The 20,516-nt window shown below is 43.7% G+C and overlaps 1 protein-coding gene across 1 annotated transcript in view; it reads left to right on the top strand.

The window, feature by feature from the left end:
• Window positions 1-20,188, top strand: part of LOC114641650 (zinc finger protein 420-like) — a 59,721-nt gene extending 39,533 nt beyond the window's left edge. The window contains exons 4-5 of the mRNA XM_028790675.2: window positions 2,008-2,536; window positions 17,154-20,188. Of these exons, the coding sequence (XP_028646508.1) occupies window positions 2,008-2,536; window positions 17,154-17,947 (1,323 nt within the window). The 3' untranslated portion in view covers window positions 17,948-20,188. The remainder of the gene's footprint in view (window positions 1-2,007; window positions 2,537-17,153) is intronic.
• Window positions 20,189-20,516: the final 328 nt, after the last annotated feature.

Below are 20,516 nucleotides of genomic sequence, written 5' to 3'. Positions count from 1 at the left end.
CGATATCTTCCTAACACATCGATCCCAAATCAGAAATTTCCCCACACCGCACCATCTCAAAGTTGAGCGACCCATGCCATTCACAATCAAATCATTGCGCCCGTGGCATGTCGCGTCTTTCGTCATCGCAGACTTCCGACCCGCGACGGACTTTGTTTCAACTTCAGCTCTTTTCCCTGTTCATCTGTCTTGAAAGCGTCCGATCCGAACGGTGTCTGCGAACTCGGGGCGGTCCGTGCTGAAACGTGAGAGCTCGTCATCCGCCTGCGACGTTGGAGAGGTAACCCCGCCCACTCACCCGCGCAGGCGTTCTCTTGTTTAATATTGACGTGGCCACAGTGGACGGCCTGGGCTGATGTATAAAGTGCGTGTCTACCTTTGTCAGAGAGAAACAGAAAAGAGGGGAAAAGAGAAACAGACTCGTGGATAAATGTTGGTGAGCAACGGGAAAATCGAACAGGGTGGGAGATAATGTTCCTTTTTTTTACACTGATGAGAGGATGTGAATATTGTATGAACTTGGACTTCAGGGAACTGGTGCGCGGTCACACAGCCTAGAAGGAACATAGTTGGGAGACGAGAGTGAAAAGAGTGGAGGGGCCAGGAATGTCGGGGATGAATAATACATAAATAGACCAATGTGTGCAATCAGGAGAGAGAATGAATGTGAGTGTCATGAAAACTGTGAGGGAGGTTGAGAAAAAGAAAAGAGAGTTGCGGCGATCTGCTCAGGTGCCTCAGTGTTAATGGTGACTGCACTGCGTCCAAGACAGTTAAGTAAAGGTGCAAGGGAACAGAAGACGCGTGAGGAGTTTGTGTTGATCAAGGCAGAAATAACATTCAGGGGGTTAGTTGACATGGTGGGAGTCAACGCACTGGTGTGTCAACAACAGAGCAGTCAGTTTATGAATTGCTCGCGGTTTCTCCATTATGACAGACACTTTATTCAGTTCAGGGTTACAGTGGAAACGAGACGCATTGAGTTCAAAGCAGGAAGGGGCGGCAGTCCACCACAGGACAAACTCGGCCATCATTGGTTAGTTTAGAGCTGCCAGGGAGATGAACACACATGTGTGTTTGGGATGTAGGAGAAAAACCCACAGGATAGACTTGGCCATTGGCGGCCAGTTTGGTGCTGCCAATGAGCTGGGCACTCATGTGTTTGGGATGTAGGAGGAAAACCTGAGGACTGAAAGAAAAAAACTTCAACCATGAATGACCAGGCCGGTGTTAGAACCTGGCCTTCTGAGGGTGTGAGGAAAATAAACTGTGTGTAGGGATAAGCCTGTAGAAATGTCATATGTACTCTAACTGAATACACCTGGAACATCAGTTGAAGTCCATGGGCATTCAGTCCAGGTACATGCGGATTAAAAAACAGGGCTGCCCCTGATCCAGAGAAGTCATTTTGGGGCTGGGATGGCAATTGAAACCTGGGGAGGCATTAATGCCATCTGCATGCCAGACATGTGTTGAGTCAGAAGTGGAGAGGTAAGGTGGAGTGCGGGGTCAACAGGCAGGAGATACAAAGTAAAGAAGAGGAGTGAGGAGAGGAGTCCTTTTAATATGGAGCAGTGAGCAGAGCCGCCTTACATTATCGAGCACATGTCAGAGTCTCTTTAAAACGGTGATCTTAGTTTAGGTGAAATTCAGCTTTTGAATCTTTCACTGTTGCATTTGGGTCAGCTTTGACATTTTGTTGCTGGTATAAAACATTTAATAGTGATTAAAAAACAATATTTTTTCCCCTTTTCCTGTCCTAGGCTTTGTCTTGATGAGTCGAAGTTTGTCTCCATATCAAATTGGTTTCCCCATCAAATCTGCTAAGACCTTCTTAGGCTTACATGGATTGTTCCTACTATTTCAAATCTCTCATGCTTAGCTGGTCGTTTTTTGATGTTTAGTTAACCCAGAAATGTGGTCAAGATATTGTTGATGACTTTATAAAGTAATTTTATTCATTTTCATTTTGACAGATTAAAAGAACCTCCTCCCCAGCTCTCATAGCCATGCAGTGAGGTGTCTAATGGCCTCCAGGCCAGGGGCTGTCCATGTGAGAAGGGAACCTTAGAAGAGAAGAGCAGACACTTGAGGGGGAGAGGAAAGAGTTTCACACAGAGCATGGGCACAGCCAAAGAGTTTGGCATGGATGAGAAACTGGCCCGCGTTAAACAAGACGACAATGAGTGGAGCACACCAGATGATTTGTGTGTGAAGACAGAGGATTGTCAACGGGGCATTTCCGTTTTTAAGGAAGAGGAGTTTGAGGGGGAAATTATTCAGGTCAAAGTCGAGGATTCAGAAGATCTGTCCGTTAGTCCTGAACTGCAAAAGCAGGAAACGGAGAATATGTTCAAGCAGGACATTTGTGGAGAATCTCATTCCAGTTTACAGCCCCCGTTCACTCTTACGAGACAACTGAAAGCCCAGCAGAATTCCAAGGAAATGAAATCGGAGTTTGTTGAATTTGATGGGGAAACCACTGAAGGAAACGTAAAGGAAGCAGAAGAGAAGACATCATCTGCGAGTGTGGAAAGTAAGTAATGGGATTAGCTATAGGAGAAAGGGAAACCGCAAATACTTACAAGTTCTACCTGAGCTCGTTTTGGTGTTGTGGAATATGACCCGGACACAGACAGGCAGACACCTTTAAATTACCCCACACACATTTATTTTGGGTCTCCATTACCATACACAAAGTCCAAATATGCACAAGTTACTCACAAGCCCCCAATACCCCACAGTCCAGGCCAATCAATAATGCCACTCTTTCTTCAGACCGCCTCCTTCTCTTCTTCAGCAACCTTGTCCTCTCTTCCACCCGACTCAAGTCCATTTCTGAAGGGAGGCGGCCCCTTTAAATAAGCACCCGGATGTGCCCCAGGTGTGTTCCCGGCAATCTCCCACTGACACACCCCAGTGTGGCGGAAGTGCCGACTGTCTCCCCGGAAGCACTCCGGGTGTCCCTGTTCCTCTTCCCCCCAGCACTTCCTGGTGTGGCGGAAGTGCTGTGGTCCAGGGTCCTCCAGGTATTGGGGTCCTCCTGGCATCAGGGCACCCCCTGGCGGTGGCCACGGGCCCCTACAGGGTAGAGTTTCCAAGCTCTGTACCCGTGGCCCCCAATACAACCAGGGGGGATGCCCCCTCGTGTCCTGGAGGAGGCACAAGCCCTCCTCCACTCCTCCTGGGCATCCTGGCCGGGCATGAACGCCCGCCGGGCACCACAGTGTTTGTAGGATGTGAGAAGGAAAGTGGGATACGCAAATGGAGACGAGCTGCTCAGGTGCCGATTGACTAACAAGAGTTGAACTAACAGGTCATAAAATTGTTAAGGTTTGTGCCAACTCCAGAAAACTGCAAGTGTCCAGCACATGATTTTCACACATAAAGCTGCGACTTAGCAGTGAAATATGACCCGTTTAATATCTAAAGAAATAAAATAGTGAAATCTTCTTTACAAATATGTATTTTATGCAAATGTGCTCCAATTAGAGGACATATGTGCCCAAAAAAATCCTTCAATCATTCTATTCCTGCTGCTAAATCTACTGATGAGTGATTCTGGTCTGATGGCTTCTGTCATTTCCTCAAGCTGTGCCCAGTGTCATTCAGATAGAGTGACTTGTGTGTCATGTCCACATCGTCACCCAGACAGAGCTTTACTGTGAAAGTGGAGTTATTAAACACAGTGCTGACCGAACGCTAATTGTTATATACAGTCATATGAAAAAGTTTGGGAACCCTCTCTCAGCCTGCATAATAATTGACACTCCTTTCAACACAAAAGATAACAGTGGTCTGTCTTTCATTTCCTAGGAACATCTGAGTACTGTGGTGTTTTCTGAACAAAGATTTTTAGTGACGCAGTATTTAGTTGTATGAAATTAAATCAAATGTGAAAAACTGGCTGTGCACAAATGTGGGTCCCCTTGTCATTCTGCTGATTTGAATGCCTGTCACTGCTCAATGCTGATTACTTACAACACCAAACTGGTGTGATGAGCTCATTAACCCTTCATAGACCGGTGTGTCCAATCATGAGATATAAAGGTATTTAAGGAGGTCAATTACAAGTTGTGCTTCCTTCCCTTTGACTCTCCTCTGAAGAGTGACAGCATGGGATCCTCAAAGCAACTCTCCAAAGATCTGAAAACAAAGATTGTTGAGTCTCCTGGTTTAGGGGAAGGCTACAAAAAGCCATCTCAGAGGTTTAAACTGTCAGTTTCAACTGTAAGGAATGGAATCAGGAAATGGGAGGCCACAGGCACAGTTGCTGTTAAACCCAGCAGGTCTGGCAGGCCAAGATAAATACAGGAGCGGCATATGAACAGGATTGTGAGAATGGTTACAGACAACCCACAGATCACCTCCAAAGACCTGCAAGAACATCTTGCTGCAGATGGTGTATCTGTACATCGTTCTACAATTCAGCGCAATTTTCACAAAGAACATCAGTATGGCAGGGTGATGAGAAAGAAGCCCTTTCTGCACTCACGCCACAAACAGAGTCGCTTGTTGTAAGCCAATGCTCATTTAGAAAAGCTAGATTCATTTTGGAACAAAGTGCTTTGGACTGATGAGACACAAATGGAGTTATTTGGTCAGAACAAAAAGCACTTTGCATGGTGGAAGAAGAACACCGCATTCCACGAAAAACACCTGCTACCTCCTGTCAAATTTGGTGGAAGTCCCATCATGCTGTGGAGCTGTGTGGCTAGTTCAGGGACTGGGGCCCTTGTTAAAGTCGAGGGTCTGATGAATTCAACCCAATATCAACAAATTCTTCAGGATAATGTTCAAGCATCAGTCACAAAGTTGAAGTTACACAGGGGTTGGATATTCCGGAAATCTACAAAGGCATTCATGCAGAGGGAGAAGTACAATGTTCTGGAATGGCCGTCACAGTCCCCTGACTTGAATATCATCGAAAATCTATGGGATGATTTGAAGCAGGCTGTCCATCAAATTGAAGTGAACTGGAGAGATTGTGTAGGAAGAATGGTCAACAATACCTCCATCCAGAATCAGACATTCATCAGAGGCTACAGGAGGACAGCGTCTAGAGGCTGTTAGATTAGCAAAAGGAGGCTCAGCTAAGTATTGATGTCATATCTCTGTTGGGGGGCCCACATTTATGCACCTGTCTAATTTTGTTATGATGCATATTGCATATTTTCTGTTAATCCAATAAACTTAATGTCACAGCTGAAATATTAATGTGTCCATAAGGCATGTCATACAGTTAGGTCCATAAATAGTTGGACAGAGACTACTTTTTTCTCATTTTGGTTCTGTACATTACCACAATGAATTTGAAATGAAACAACTCCGATGCAGTTGAAGTGCAGACTTTCAGCTTTAATTCAGTGGGGTGAACAAAACGATTAGATAAAAATGTGAGGCAACTAAAGCATTTTTTGAACACAATCCCTTCATTTCAGGGGCTCAAAAGTAATTGGACAAATGAAATAACTGGAAATCAGATGTTCATTTCTAATACTTGGTTGAAAACCCTTTGCTGGCAATGACAGCCTGAAGTCTTGAACTCCTGGACATCACCAGATGTTGGGTTTCCTCCTTTTTAATGCTCTGCCAGGCCTTTCAGTTGTTGTTTGTTTGTTGGCCTTTCTGTCTGAAGTTTAGTCTTCAACAAGTGAAATGCCTGCTCAGTTGGGTTAAGATCAGGTGACTGACTTGGCCATTCCAGAATTTTCCACTTCTTTGCTTTAATAAACTCCTGGGTTGCTTTGGCTGTATGTTTTGGGTCATTGTCCATCTGTATCATGAATCAATGTGACTGCATTTAGCTGGATTTGAGCAGACAGGATGTCTCTGAACACCTCAGAATTCATGCGGCTGCTTCTGTCCTGTGTCTCATCATCAATAAACACTAGTGTCCCAGTGCCACTGGCAGCCATTCACGCCCAAGCCATCACACTGCCTCCTCCACCGTGTTTTACAGATGATGTGCTATGCTTTGGATAATGAGCTGTTCCACGCCTTCTCCATACTTTTTTCTTGACATCATTCTGGTAGAGGTTGATCTTGGTTTCATCTGTCCAAAGAATGTTTTTCCAGAACTGTGCTGGCTTTTTTAGATGTTCTTTAGCAAAGTCCAATCTCGCCTTTCTATTCTTGAGGCTTATGAGTGGCTTGCACCTTGCAGCGCACCCTCTGTATTTACATGCAGTCTTCTCTTTATGGTAGACTTGGATATCGATACGCCGACCCCCTGGAGAGTGTTGTTCACTTGGTTGGCTGTTGTGAAGGGGTTTCTCTTCACCATGGAAATGATTCTGTGATCATCCACCACTGTTGTCTTCCATGGACGTCCAGGTCTTCTTGCGTTGCTGAGTTCACCAGTGCTTGCTTTCTTTCTCAGGATGTACCAAACTGTAGATTTTGCCACTCGTAATATTGGAGCAATTTCTTGGATGGGTTTTTTCTGTTCTTGCAGCTTAAGGATGCCTTCTTTCACCTGCATGGAGAGCTCCTTTGACCGCATGTTGTCTGTTCACAGCAAAATCTTCCACATGTAAGCACCACACCTCAAATCAACTCCAGGCCTTTTATCTGCTTCATTGATATGACATAACGATGGACTTGAACACACCTGCCCATGAAACAGCCTTTGAGTCAATTGTCCAATTACTTTTGAGCCCCTGAAATGAAGGGATTGTGTTCAAAAAATGCTTTAGTTGCCTCACATTTTTATGCAATCGTTTTGTTCACCCCACTGAATTAAAGCTGAAAGTCTGCACTTCAACTGCATCTGAGTTGCTTCATTTAAAATTCATTGTGGTAATGTACAGAACCAAAATTAGACAAAAGGTGTCTCTGTCCAAATATTTATGGACCTAACTGTATTTGAAAAGGAAGTTGCTACTTTGTAAGCTCAGCCAATGAGAAACAAAAATCCAAAGAATTAAGAGGGGTTCCCAAACTTTTTCATATGACTGTAAAATACACCTACTGAATATGTTGAGAAAGGTCAGTGATTTGGTGTGTCCTTTGGACTAACGCATCAGTAACATCCCATAATATTCTCAGACACTCTTAATCTGGTTCTTAGTCACGCATAGAGGTGGAGCAACAACATCAGACAGCAGGCCTATAGGGTGTAGGTCATTGCTCCATGACTCCCATCTCTCTTTTGGGGAGCCTTTTGAACCCGACACTGTAGGTAATGTAACCGTATGAGCTGGACCATGAAGACACCAAATGAAGCAAAGGAAGGTGTAAAGTGCATTTATTGCATTCGAACAAAACAAATCCAAAGAGTGTTCAAAAGAAAGTGCAGTGTTTCAAAATGTCCGTAAATAAATAATCTGTAAAAAAACGTTTAAAACAAGGCTAAAACGAGACTAAAATCCTGCAACAGACATTTGGGGTGACACCAGCCAAGCAGGCACAGCTGTTTCTCAGTCTCTCCAGCTCACCCAAGGTTTGCTCAGAGGGAGAGACTTCAGCCGCCGTGGTCCTCACACTACTGACCCCCATCTTGGCTGCCTCCTCTGGCGTCTGCTTGTCCTCCCATCTTCCTCCTCTCACTTGTAGTCATCACTCAGATCACTCAATGGAACCCACTCCCCTACATAATCAGTAGGGCGCGATCAGTCCCACGAGCGCCGATCACTCGCTCTAACACGAGACCCCCTGATCGCGCTGACCTCTCTCTTTCAACCGGCTGGCTCGTCCACTCTCTTTTTCCCCAATGCTGCTCTCGCTCGTCTTTTCCTCCTGATCTCCTTTTCCGGCCCGTACTGAAATGGCTCAATGGGCTCAGCGGATCCATCACACACCACAGAAAGCCGATTAAGCCATTGAGAATGGTCGCACCCTCACGTGCAGGTGCGTGTCGCCCCAATTACTTCATCAACTCCCCGCGGTTACACGAGCGCACCCACGGAGACTGACAAGACCAACTGGATTATTTAAAAAAACCTGACCTTTCCTTCTGAGCCACGGGTGCCAGTCCAGTCCGTCTTAGACACCCATATTGGACCAGCTTAGAGTACCCAGCCCACCTGACCTGCCCGTTTTCTGAGAATGTAAAAGGACAACTGGGGTCTCCAGAGGAGGATGTGAGCAGACATAATCATGTGAAGTACGATACAATACAATTTATTTTTTGTATAGCCCAAAATCACACAAGAAGTGCCGCAATGGGCTTTAACAGACCCTGCCTCTTGACAGCCCCAGAGCCTTGAGTCTCTAAGAAGATGAGGAAAAACTCCCAAAAAAAACCCTTGTAGGGAAAAAATGGAAGAAACCTCAGGAAAGGTAGTTCAAAGAGAGACCCCTTTCCAGGTAGGTTGGGCATGCAGTGGGTGCCAAAAAGAAGGGGGTCAATACAATACACAGAACAGAACAAATCCTCAATACAGTATAAAAATACAAATTTTAGAAGTACGGAGCAGAATTTAACAGTAGATGATATCACATAATATGGACAACATCTGGGTGCGAGATTTGACCCCAGAACACTGGACCCCTGAAGCAGCAGAGGAAACCAAACTGACCTGGAGATCCATCCATCCATTTTCCAACCTGCTGAATCCTAACTACAGGGTCACGGGGGGTGTGCTGGAGCCAATCCCAGCCGACACAGGGCACAAGGCAGGAAACAAACCCCGGGCAGGGCGCCAACCCACTGCAGGACACACACACACACTAGAGACAATTTAGAATCGCCAATGACCTGGAGGTTCCAGTTGCTATTGGTCAGTTGCCCTTGTAACCGTCCATGAGGCCACTAAAGTGTCACCTTTTAGACTGCCCCATACTGGCGTGAAGATGAAGCTTAGCAATGTGTCGTGGACTGAGAGTTCATGCAATTCACCACCAATGAGAAACGGAAGGTGTTTAAGATTTTGTGTTAGCAGATCTAATCTTCGGATATAATACGCTACCGTGGCTGTCCGTTTATCTGTCCAGGACTTTAAATCACCTGTAGCTCGCAGACCATTTGGACTATTGACCTGAAATTTGGTACATATATACTATGTGACGTCTACAGTCCGCTTTCGGGGTGATTGATGTTTATTCCTCATTTTATTTGTATTTTAATGTAGAATCAACTCTCAGCAGCAGTGTGGCACATGCGTACAGGCACCATTCTCATCCCTACCACCTTCACCGTCACTTCCCCTACCTCTTCATATCTTAAGTCTTCAATCTGCCTCAAGAATGATTTAAGTACCAGGTTAAGTGAAAAATTACAGTGGTGTGAAAAACTATTTGCCCCCTTCCTGATTTCTTATTCTTTTGCATGTTTGTCACACAAAATGTTTCTGATCATCAAACACATTTAACCATTAGTCAAATATAACACAAGTAAACACAAAATGCAGTTTTTAAATGATGGTGTTTATGATTTAGGGAGAAAAAAAATCCAAACCTACATGGCCCTGTGTGAAAAAGTAATTGCCCCCTTGTTAAAAAATAACCTAACTGTGGTGTATCACACCTGAGTTCAATTTCCGTAGCCACCCCCAGGCCTGATTACTGCCACACCTGTTTCAATCAAGAAATCACTTAAATAGGAGCTGCCTGACACAGAGAAGTAGACCAAAAGCACCTCAAAAGCTAGACATCATGCCAAGATCCAAAGAAATTCAGGAACAAATGAGAACAGAAGTAACTGAGATCTATCAGTCTGGTAAAGGTTATAAAGCCATTTCTAAAGCTTTGGGACTCCAGCGAACCACAGTGAGAGCCATTATCCACAAATGGCAAAAACATGGAACAGTGGTGAACCTTCCCAGGAGTGGCCGGCCGACCAAAATTACCCCAAGAGCGCAGAGACGACTCATCCGAGAGGTCACAAAAGACCCCAGGACAACATCTAAAGAACTGCAGGCCTCACTTGCCTCAATTAAGGTCAGTGTTCACGACTCCACCATAAGAAAGAGACTGGGCAAAAACGGCCTGCATGGCAGATTTCCAAGACGCAAACCACTGTTAAGCAAAAAGAACATTAGGGCTCGTCTCAATTTTGCTAAGAAACATCTCAATGATTGCCAAGACTTTTGGGAAAATACCTTGTGGACTGATGAGTCAAAAGTTGAACTTTTTGGAAGGCAAATGTCCCGTTACATCTGGCGTAAAAGGAACACAGCATTTCAGAAAAAGAACATCATACAAACAGTAAAATATGGTGGTGGTAGTGTGATGGTCTGGGGTTGTTTTGCTGCTTCAGGACCTGGAAGGCTTCCTGTGATAGATGGAACCATGAATTCTACTGTCTACCAAAAAATCCTGAAGGAAAATGTCCGGCCATCTGTTCGTCAACTCAAGCTGAAGCGATCTTGGGTGCTGCAACAGGACAATGACCCAAAACACACCAGCAAATCCACCTCTGAATGGCTGAAGAAAAACAAAATGAAGACTTTGGAGTGGCCTAGTCAAAGTCCTGACCTGAATCCAATTGAGATGCTATGGCATGACCTTAAAAAGGCGATTCATGCTAGAAAACCCTCAAATAAAGCTGAATTACAACAATTTTGCAAAGATGAGTGGGCCAAAATTCCTCCAGAGCGCTGTAAAAGACTCATTGCAAGTTATCGCAAACGCTTGATTGCAGTTATTGCTGCTAAGGGTGGCCCAACCAGTTATTAGGTTCAGGGGGCAATTACTTTTTCACACAGGGCCATGTAGGTTTGGATTTTTTTTCTCCCTAAATAATAAAAACCACCATTTACAAACTGCATTTTGTGTTTAATTGTGTTATATTTGACTAATGGTTAAATGTGTTTGATGATCAGAAACATTTTGTGTGACAAACATGCAAAAGAATAAGAAATCAGGAAAGGGGCAAATAGTTTTTCACACCACTGTATGTACTAAGTAATTGCATCAAAAACACTGACAATGAGTTTTAACGTGAAAAGATGCCAACGGAAGAAGAGAAGCGGGCTGCTTCTCAACCGCTGCTCAACCTCTGAGCAAACGAACGCTAAATATACAGAGAAAGAGGAGGAAAACTATAAGTCAAGTGGATTCACTACACTGTCCGCCATCACTGGTCTTCCTGAATCCATCCATCCATTATCCAACCCACTATATCCTAACTACAGGGTCACGGGTGTCTGCTGGAGCCAATCCCAAGGTGGCAAGGTAGGAAACAAGTCCTATGTAGGGCGCCAGCCCACCGCAGGGCACACACACCCACACACTAGAGACAATTTAGGATCGCCAATGCAGCTAACCTGCATGTCTTTGGACTGTGGGAGGAAACCCACGCAGACACGGGGAGAACATGCAAACTCCACACAGGGAGGACCCGGGAAGCGAACCCTTACTGTGAGGCAGCAACGCTACCCACTGCACCACCATGCTGCCCTCGGTGTTGCTGAATTCTCATTGAAATTCATCTTACATGCTTATAACATATTGGTAACTGAACTACCCCTTGAAAACTCCCAAGAATTAATATCATATGACAATTCAATAAGGTCATTAATTGCCCCCTTTTTTTGTACCATTGACAGGACTTTTTTTTTTTTAGCATTTCCAATGTTTCTGCGTTCTTAGTTCCACTGTTGTATAAACTACTTTGACACGTTATCTTCAAAATATTAAAGCATTAAAAGCTATCCCATCATTTGTAATATTTCACCTAGAAATGATTATGCCCTTCACCCACATTGTTCTTTTTAAATCAGCAAGAGGAAAAAGTAAAAGATAAAGTAATAAAAAAAGCAATCGTCAGTTATAATAATTTGGACGTGAGCGTCAGTAGGCTTTGTGCCTGAGGAACCAAGTCACCTAAACTACTGTATAACGCTTTGTTTTAGTTTGGGAAAATGGTTCAAAGGTTTAAACAGAAAATAAGCAGGCAAGAATCAGAGAGGAAAGGTCCAATACTTCAATTGTTTACTTGTTCAAATATAATATCAGTTACATACAATATAATAGCAATGTACATGTAGATATAGGAATTGTACTATTGACTTACAGTAATATATATATATATATATATATAAATATAAATTATACTATTGACTTACATTAATACAGATATATGAATTATACTATACTTACAGTAATACAGATATGTGAATTATACTATTGACTTACAGTAATATCAAAAGACCCAGAGCCATCATCCTAGACCAGTAGACTGAGGGAGCCCGCGTGTCAGTCTCGTCAGAGGATCAACTCGTGAGCCTGGTCCAATACCGGGCGGTGTGCACGTTCCCCACGGTTGAGCTTCCGAAGAAACTGAGGGCGGAACCTTCCCTTATATACTAATTAAGTGTCCTTACCCAAAATGGCTTACGTGTAAGCAGTGTATACAGAAGTGATCAGTTTCAGCACACACCCTTCCACGGGACGCAGTATTGTTTTTCTTCTACTTGGCCCTCACTGAGATGGTGCCTAGTATCAGAAGACACACAATAACAAGCGTTGCTTGCAATGAAGCCCCTCGAAGTGAAAAACAAGTACATGGCCTTGACTGTATTCCCATAACATTCTGAAACTCTTTATGAGAAGCAAGTTTTTGCACATTCTTTCGCTATCATCCCAGACATTCCAATCTTTGTAGCTGGTTTTGCACTGAAGCGACCAACCCCCCCTCTTACTCCTTTATTTCATCCCTTCTCCTGTTACAGAGAAAACCTTTTTTATTACACGCTTCAGTAATTATTTACCGCTCTGATCTTTCTGATCCTAAAACCAGTCATTGCAATAGCAATCAGCGAGAAGAATTCATCATTAATTGCAGAATTCCGGTTGCCACTGGAATCCTCTTCCACTCATCCATGATGACATTACGAAGCTGGTGGATGTTAGAGACCTTGCGCTTCTCCACCTTCTGTTTGAGGAGGCTCCACAGATGCTCAATAGGGTTTAGGTCTGCAGACATGCTTGGCCAGTCCAGCACCTTTCCCCTCGGTTTCTTTATCAAGGCAGTGGTGGTCTTGGAGGTGTGTTTGGGGTCGTTATCATGTTGGAATACTGCCCTGCGGCCCAGGGAGGGGATCATACTCTGCTTCAGTATGTCATAGGACATGTTGTCATTCATGGTGCCCTCAATGAACTGTAGCCCCCCAGTGCACTCATGCAGCCCCAAACCAGGACACTCCCACCACCATGCTGGACTGTAGTCGAGACACACTTGTCTTTGTACTCCTCACACACGCTTGACACCATCTGAACCAAAGAAGTTTATCTTGGTCTCATCAGTTCCAGTAATCCATGTCCTTAGTCTGCTTGTCTTTCTTGTGCATCATCTTTAGAAGAGGCTTCCTTCTGGGATGACAGCCATGCAGACCAATGTGATGCCGTGTGCGGCGGGTGTATGGTCTGAGCACTGCCAGGCTGACCCCCCTCTGCAGCAATGCTGGCAGCACTCATACGCCTGTTTTCAAAAGACCACCTCTGGATATGATGCTGAGCACGGGCACTCAACTTCTTTGGTCGACCGTGGCGAGGCCTGTTCTGAGTGGAGCCTGTCCTGTTAAACCTGTCGCTGTATGGTCTTGGCCACCGTGCTGCAGCTCAGTTTCAGGGTGTTGCCAATCTTCTTATCGCCTCGGCCATCTTTATGTAGAGCCACAATTCTTGTTTTCAGATCCTCAGAGAGTTCTTTGCCATGATGTGCCATGTTGAACTTCCAGTGACCAGTATGAGAGAGTGTGCGAGCGATAACAGCAAATGTAACACACCTGAGACCTTGTAACACCAATGAGTCACATGACACCGGGGAGGGAAAATGGCTAACTGGGCACAATTTGGACATTTATCACTTAGGGGTGTACTCACTTTTGTTGTTAGACATTAATGGCTGTGTGTTGAGTTATTTTGAAGGGACAGCAAATTTACACAAGCTGTACACGGACTACTGGACATTGGAGCAAAGTGTCATATCTTCAGTGTTGTCCCATGAAAAGACAGAATAAAATATTTACAAAAATGTGAGGGGCGTACTCACTTTTGTGAGATACGGTAAGTGTTTATTAGTGGGAAAGTGGAACATTCAACAAAGCTTTTTTAATTCAAATAATGTAATTAACTTTTAATTGTGCCCTGCACAAATTTGCCACTGTAATGTACTCACTAATTGCCACCCTCACTTTCTTAACGGCAGACACATTTCCATTTGATGTTCTTATAGATCAGCTGTTATTTCTTTATCTAGTCTGCCACTGTCTCTCTTACATATTTCAATCATTTAAACACTTAGTACATTGCGTAACACAGGTGACTCGTGAGGAGATCCTCCCCACTTTATGTTAACCAAATTATACGTAGTGCGTCTTTCAAACGTCAAGACTTGGCTAAATGTTGGTCACACCGGAAAATCACAGAGGTCATCAGGTGGGGCCCCCTCTCAAATAGTGTTTTAAGGTCCACAACCCCAAGAAGGTTTAAACAGTGCGTGTGATGTCTTACTCGCACCCCTGTCCTTTCCTGAAAACATAGGCCCAGCCAATCTAATACACCCCCTCCATTAGTATTACTCAAACCATTAATAATATTACGCTAATCCACTTTTTCCCTATATGAGCCAATTCTGCCAACTTCAGACATAAACTCCAATCAGAGTCGCACAGACACGTACTTGAACCAGAAAAGGGCTTTTAAAGGCGGTGATCAGCATGACCTCAAGCGCGTGCAGAAGGAACTCCGAGTCCAGCTCAGGGCGGCGAAGGAGCAGTACAGGAGAAAGCTGGAGCAGAAGTTGCAGAATAACAGCATGAAGGAAGTGTGGGACGGGATGAAGATCATCACTGGCTGCAGCTCGAAGCGGGGTACCACCATCGAGAGAGACTTGGAGAGAGCAAACCAGATGAACAACTTCTTTAACAGGTTTGACCACCATAACCCACTCTCACCTCGGAGTACTGCACCCTCCACCCATCCTTCTGCTGATATCAGTATAGGAGAGAGTCTCCCCCCACCCACAATTACAGCAGCCCAGGTAAGCAGAGAGCTTAGGAGACTTTGTGCCAGCAACGCAGCGGGTCCAGATGGAGTATCGCCACGACTGCTGAAGGTCTGCGCATTGGAGCTGGGAAGTCCTCTACAGTGCATCTTCAACCTGAGCCTGGAACAGAGGAGAGTCCCGAGGCTTTGGAAAACATCTAGCATCACCCCAGTCCCAAAGGTATCACGTCCTAATGAGCTGAATGACTTCTGACCTGTCGCTCTGATGTCACATGTGATGAAGACCATGGAGTGGCTGCTGCTTCACCACCTGAGGCCACAGGTCTGCCGCGCCCTCGACTCCCTGCTGTTTGCATACCAGGAGAAGGTGGGAGTGGAGGATGCCATCATCTATATGCTACACTGATCCCTCTCCCACTTGGACAGAGGCAGTGGTGATCTAAGAATTATGTTTCTAGACTTCTCTAGCGCCTTCAACACCATCCAACCTCTGCTCCTTAGGGACAAGCTGACAGAGATGGGAGTAGATTCATACCTGGTGGCATGGATCATGGACTATCTTACAGACAGACCTCAGTATGTGCATCTCGGGATCTGCAGGTCTGATATTGTGGTCAGCAGCACAGGAGCGCCGCAGGGGACTGTCCTGTTCAGCCTATATACATCAGACTTCCAATACAACTCGGAGTCCTGCCATGTGCAAAAGTTCACTGACGACACTGCTATCGTGGGCTGCATCAGGAGTGGGCAGGAGGAGGAGTATAGGGACCTAATCAAGGACTTTGTTAAATGGTGCGACTCAAACCACCTACACCTGAACACCAGCAAAACCAAGGAGCTGGTGGTGGATTTTAGGAGGACCAGACCCCTCATGGATCCTGTGATCATCAGAGGTGACTGTGTGCAGAGGGTGCAGACCTATAAATACCTGGGAGTGCAGCTGGATGATAAATTAGACTGGACTGGACTGCCAATACTGATGATCTGTGCAAGAGAGGACAGAGCCGGCTATACTTCCTTAGAAGGCTGGCATCCTTCAACATCTGCAATAAGATGCTGCAGATGTTCTACCAGACGGTTGTGGCAAGTGCCCTCTTCTATGCGGTGGTGTGCTGGGGAGGCAGCATAAAGAAGAAGGACACCTCATGCCTGGACAAACTGGTGAGGAAGGCAGACTCTATTGTAGGCACAGAGCTGGACAGTTTGACATCCGTGGCAGAGCGATGGGCACTAAGCAGGCTCCTGTTAATTATGGACAATCCACTGCATCCACTGAATAGGATCATCTCCAGACAGAGGAGCAGCTTCAATGACAGACTGCTGTCACCATCCTGCTCCACTGACAGACTGAGGAGATCGTTCCTCCTCCACACTATGCTAAACGTTAACATTATACAAAGTTATTGTCTGTTATATCCTGCATTGTTATCACTCTTTAATTTAATATTGTTTTTTATCAATATGCTGCTGGAGTATGTAAATTTCCCCTTGGGTTTAATAAAGTATCTATCTATCTATCTATCTATCTATCTATCTATCTATCTATCTATCTATCTATCTATCTATCTATCTATCTATCTATCTATCTATCTATCTATCTATCTATCTATCTATCTATCTATCGCAAGCTTATCTCGACAGCCTCTGAGGTAAACTCAGATCGAAGTTGTGACAAACATGCGTATCTAAAACTACCCATTCATACTCCATCTAGCTACCATACAACACCATTATAAACCTAAAATTAATAAATAAGACAGAAAATCCTATAATATAAATGCAAACACCTGTACTTATACATACATCACATGTTACACATTCAGTACCTCATATTCTTCCATTTTATGGCAAATAAATGTCTATATATTTCCAGGCTGTCTCATAATACACCATACATCCAATCAGCTTTACGCTTAACGTCCCAGATGCTTGATCTGCAGTTATTGCACTCTCCGCTCATTGTCATTGTGAGTGATTGTCAGGGCTGCTTAAATATCACAAGTGCTCACATAATCGTGTATTGCCTCGGCTCGTCTTCATTTCATGGTAAATGCTTTGCGTTCCTGGAACTGGCTGAACCTCAATGTGAAAATGGGATTTATTCAGCTGAGTCTTAGTCAGCTAAGTTAATGTTCTGTTTGGAATACCAGCAGCAATGGAACTAAGGGATGAGACAAACACCCCAACCAGTGTGCCACCTATCTCATGAGATTTTATTTACTTTAAAACATTTAACAAAACTCTTTGTATCTTTTCAGATCTCCCTGAGAATAGTGGCCTCTTCCCATCTTCATTTACTGAGACGTCTCCTCAGCGCAGACTGCAAAACAAACAGGACAAGGAGAAGAGGAAGCAATCAATAAGAGTATCAAAGAATTTGATCACATCCCATTTTCACTACAGTGATCTTCCTGCAACAGGAACTCTCAATGCTGACCAACAACAACAAGTGAATAGCAAAGTTCAAGGGGCTTTGTACATTGGTGGAGAGTGTGGACAAACTTATAATAAAGATCAGAAGTCAATTCAAACAAGACCAAAGCCATACTGCTGTTTGGAGTGTGGAAAACAATTCTATGTCAGTGGCACATTTCAGAGGCACAAAAGAATTCATACTGGGGAGAAACCCCATTGCTGCTCTGAATGTGGCAAACGATTCTATGACAGTTACAGGCTCAAAAGACATAAAAGAATCCACACTGGAGAAAAGCCGTATGGCTGTGCTGAATGTGGGAAAAGATTCATTGACAATGGCACTCTCAAAATCCACACAAGAATTCATACTGGAGAAAAGCCTTATTGCTGTTCTGAATGTGGCAAACAGTTCAGCCGAAGTTGCCATCTTCAGTCTCACACAAGAATTCATACTGGAGAGAAGCCATATTGCTGTTTGGAATGTGGAAAACGATTCATCGACAATAGTGCTCTTCACCATCACTTACAAATTCATACTGGAGAGAGGGTATATTGCTGTTCTGAATGTGACAAACGATTTTCCAGCAGTAGCAATCTTCAGCGTCACATTAGAATTCATACAGGGCTGAAAATGTAAGGGAGTAAGAAATAATCAGCACAACTGAATTGTCATGACTAGAGGGTGATGTTCACTCATGCCTTGATAGTAAGCACACCAAGACAATTTGGACAAATTAACCTTGAGCCAATCCCCATTGCTGTCTTGAATGTGTTGAACGATTCTCCCAAAACTGCAGTCTTCAGAAACACAAAGGAATCCTCACTGTTCTTTAGTTGTGAATGTGGTGGAAGATTTTCCCACAGCAGCAGCCTCCATGATCATTTGGAAATTCTTACTGAAGAAAAATAATTTCTGGCCTAAATGTGGTAAATGGTTCTCACATTGAATAAGTTCAATGGGCAATTAAGAATCCACAGTGGAGGGCACTTTATTGTTGTCATGAATGTGGTAAATGTTTCTCAAACAGCAGTGGACTTCATAACCATGAAATAGTTAATTTTGGGGAGATGCCTTGTGGCTGTTTTGAATGTCTCAAGTGTTTTTCAGACAGCAGGAGTTTTAATGGACATGTGGGAATTTGCTCTGGAGAAGCCCTGAGGGAATAATCTGGAGATGAAAGAAAGAAGGAACGGAGGGAACACCGTTAGTTTTGATGAGTACCTTCACGTAGTGGGCTTTGTTGTATAAGAGTGACAACATAACACATTAAAGTAAAAAATACTATAATTTATGAAAAGGACCCATAAAAGGTTCTTCATACTGGCTGCAAGTCTCTCAGGATTAAAAGGTGCCCACTATCTGCCTCAGCACTGGTGTAGATGATGGTGGTAGTATGACATTTTCAGGTGAAGAGCAGAAGACCTCCAATATGGTGACAGTCCAGATGAACAGTGGAACAGATGAGACCACAAAAGTGCAACTTCATCAAAAAGTCAATGGAACTGGACACTAGTTCAGTAGTCTGCTGACAACAAAGAGCAGGTCAAGTAATGCTGCTGTTATTAAAGACGTGCGGGATTTAGAGCTAAAGAAGGTGCCAGGAGGGCTCATAGAAAACTAAATCCAGACATTCACAGTTAAAAAAAAAATGAGATCTCTAATTGGAAATGAGAAAATCAAAGAACAGGAACAGAAGAAGTAGTACAGAAGGGGGGGCACAGCTAAAAGCCATGAGAACAGAACAGGCAGAGAATGGGATAAAGAGAAGAGAATTACCACGTGGGGTGGAGTGTATGAGAACGCGAAGGCGTCAGCAGCCAAATTAAGTCCATAAAAAAAGGACAAATTTTGACAGATGTGAAAGCAATTTAAAAACTTAACAAATGTGAAAAATATTGACAAATTTGAAAAGAAATTTCGAAATAAACACCCAAATGTGAACAGACACACAGAAGTAGAAACTCTTGCAAAATAACTGATTCTGGAATAAAAACCTTCAAATAATAAAGAGAGAAGTTTGGGAGAAAGTAAGAATGGAATTTCCAGTGGCTTCAGTCTGCCAGCTAGTGGTGTCTCTGCTTTAGGGGCCAGTGGAGCGCAAACCTCAGAATGCCACCAGATGGCGCTGTTGTGTTTAATAAGTTCAACTTGCTTAAATATTCACATCAGACTTTCCGAGGTCTTCTTAGTATTTATTTCTTCTACTGTCCGTTCACATCTAAAAGGTATTTTTATGTAGGACAGATAATGTGACGTGATCTTTGCATGCAGTGCTGCTAACCTGCTTGTGGCTCTTCAAGCTCATCCTATGGATCTAGCAGTACAGTATTCTTTGGACAACCTCAGCCTTACCTACCTGAACTTTTAGATTCACTGATGGGCCTGAAGACTACAGCCCACCTTATTTTCAGCAAGCAGTTGTTTTGTTTGTTCACTCTTAAGAGTCCGATGGTTTGCTCAATCAAGGATGTTCAGCACAAGCCAGTGATGAGCAATGTAAAGTCCAGGACTATTTCTGCCATGTAATGTTGTCAAGAAAATTTTGGAAAAACGAGATAAAGCAAATGTCATATGATAAATGCATAAAGAATAAGACATTCTGATGATCAGAAGGCTGGTCATCTCTCACTAAATACTCTAAAACTTCCATAGCCATCCCAGATGCCATTTGTGTGCTCCTTTCACTTCATGGTGTTAAGCCAAGAGAGGAGAAGCCGACCTGAAGACGTGTCAATGGTGTGATGGCCTGGCGGAGACTCAAGGGATGTGCAGATCTGCTGAGCACACATGAATGTGTCTGAGTTCGGCCAATGGCATTTTAAAGATCTCAGGCTGAGTGTGTAAAGGTGGACTTGGGTGGAGTGCTGAATAAGTTGAGTGTCTTTATTTAATGGGTTGTCAGTTTGAGGCATCTTCTCATGGGTTGGCTCTGTTTGATGTTATAATGTTGTATGTTCTGTTTTATGACATTCATAATAAAGTCTTGTTTCTGTGATTTGTCATCTTTGCCCTGTTCAATGGACTCCTGCTGACATTATTTTTTATTATTTTTTAACTTTATTTATATACTAGCTTAGTTCCCTGTCTATGATGAGTAGATTACAACTTCAAAACTGAAGAAGAAAAACTGCATTTATATGTAGTCCACTTTATAATGCATATTATTATATTCATGGAGAAATTCAAAATAATAAACATAATGACG

The sequence above is a fragment of the Erpetoichthys calabaricus genome, chromosome 5 (assembly GCF_900747795.2).
Source record: "Erpetoichthys calabaricus chromosome 5, fErpCal1.3, whole genome shotgun sequence".
NCBI classification, from domain to species: Eukaryota; Metazoa; Chordata; class Cladistia; order Polypteriformes; family Polypteridae; genus Erpetoichthys; species Erpetoichthys calabaricus.
Note: the sequence above shows the minus strand (reverse complement) of the source record. Positions and strands in the feature narration are given on the sequence as shown.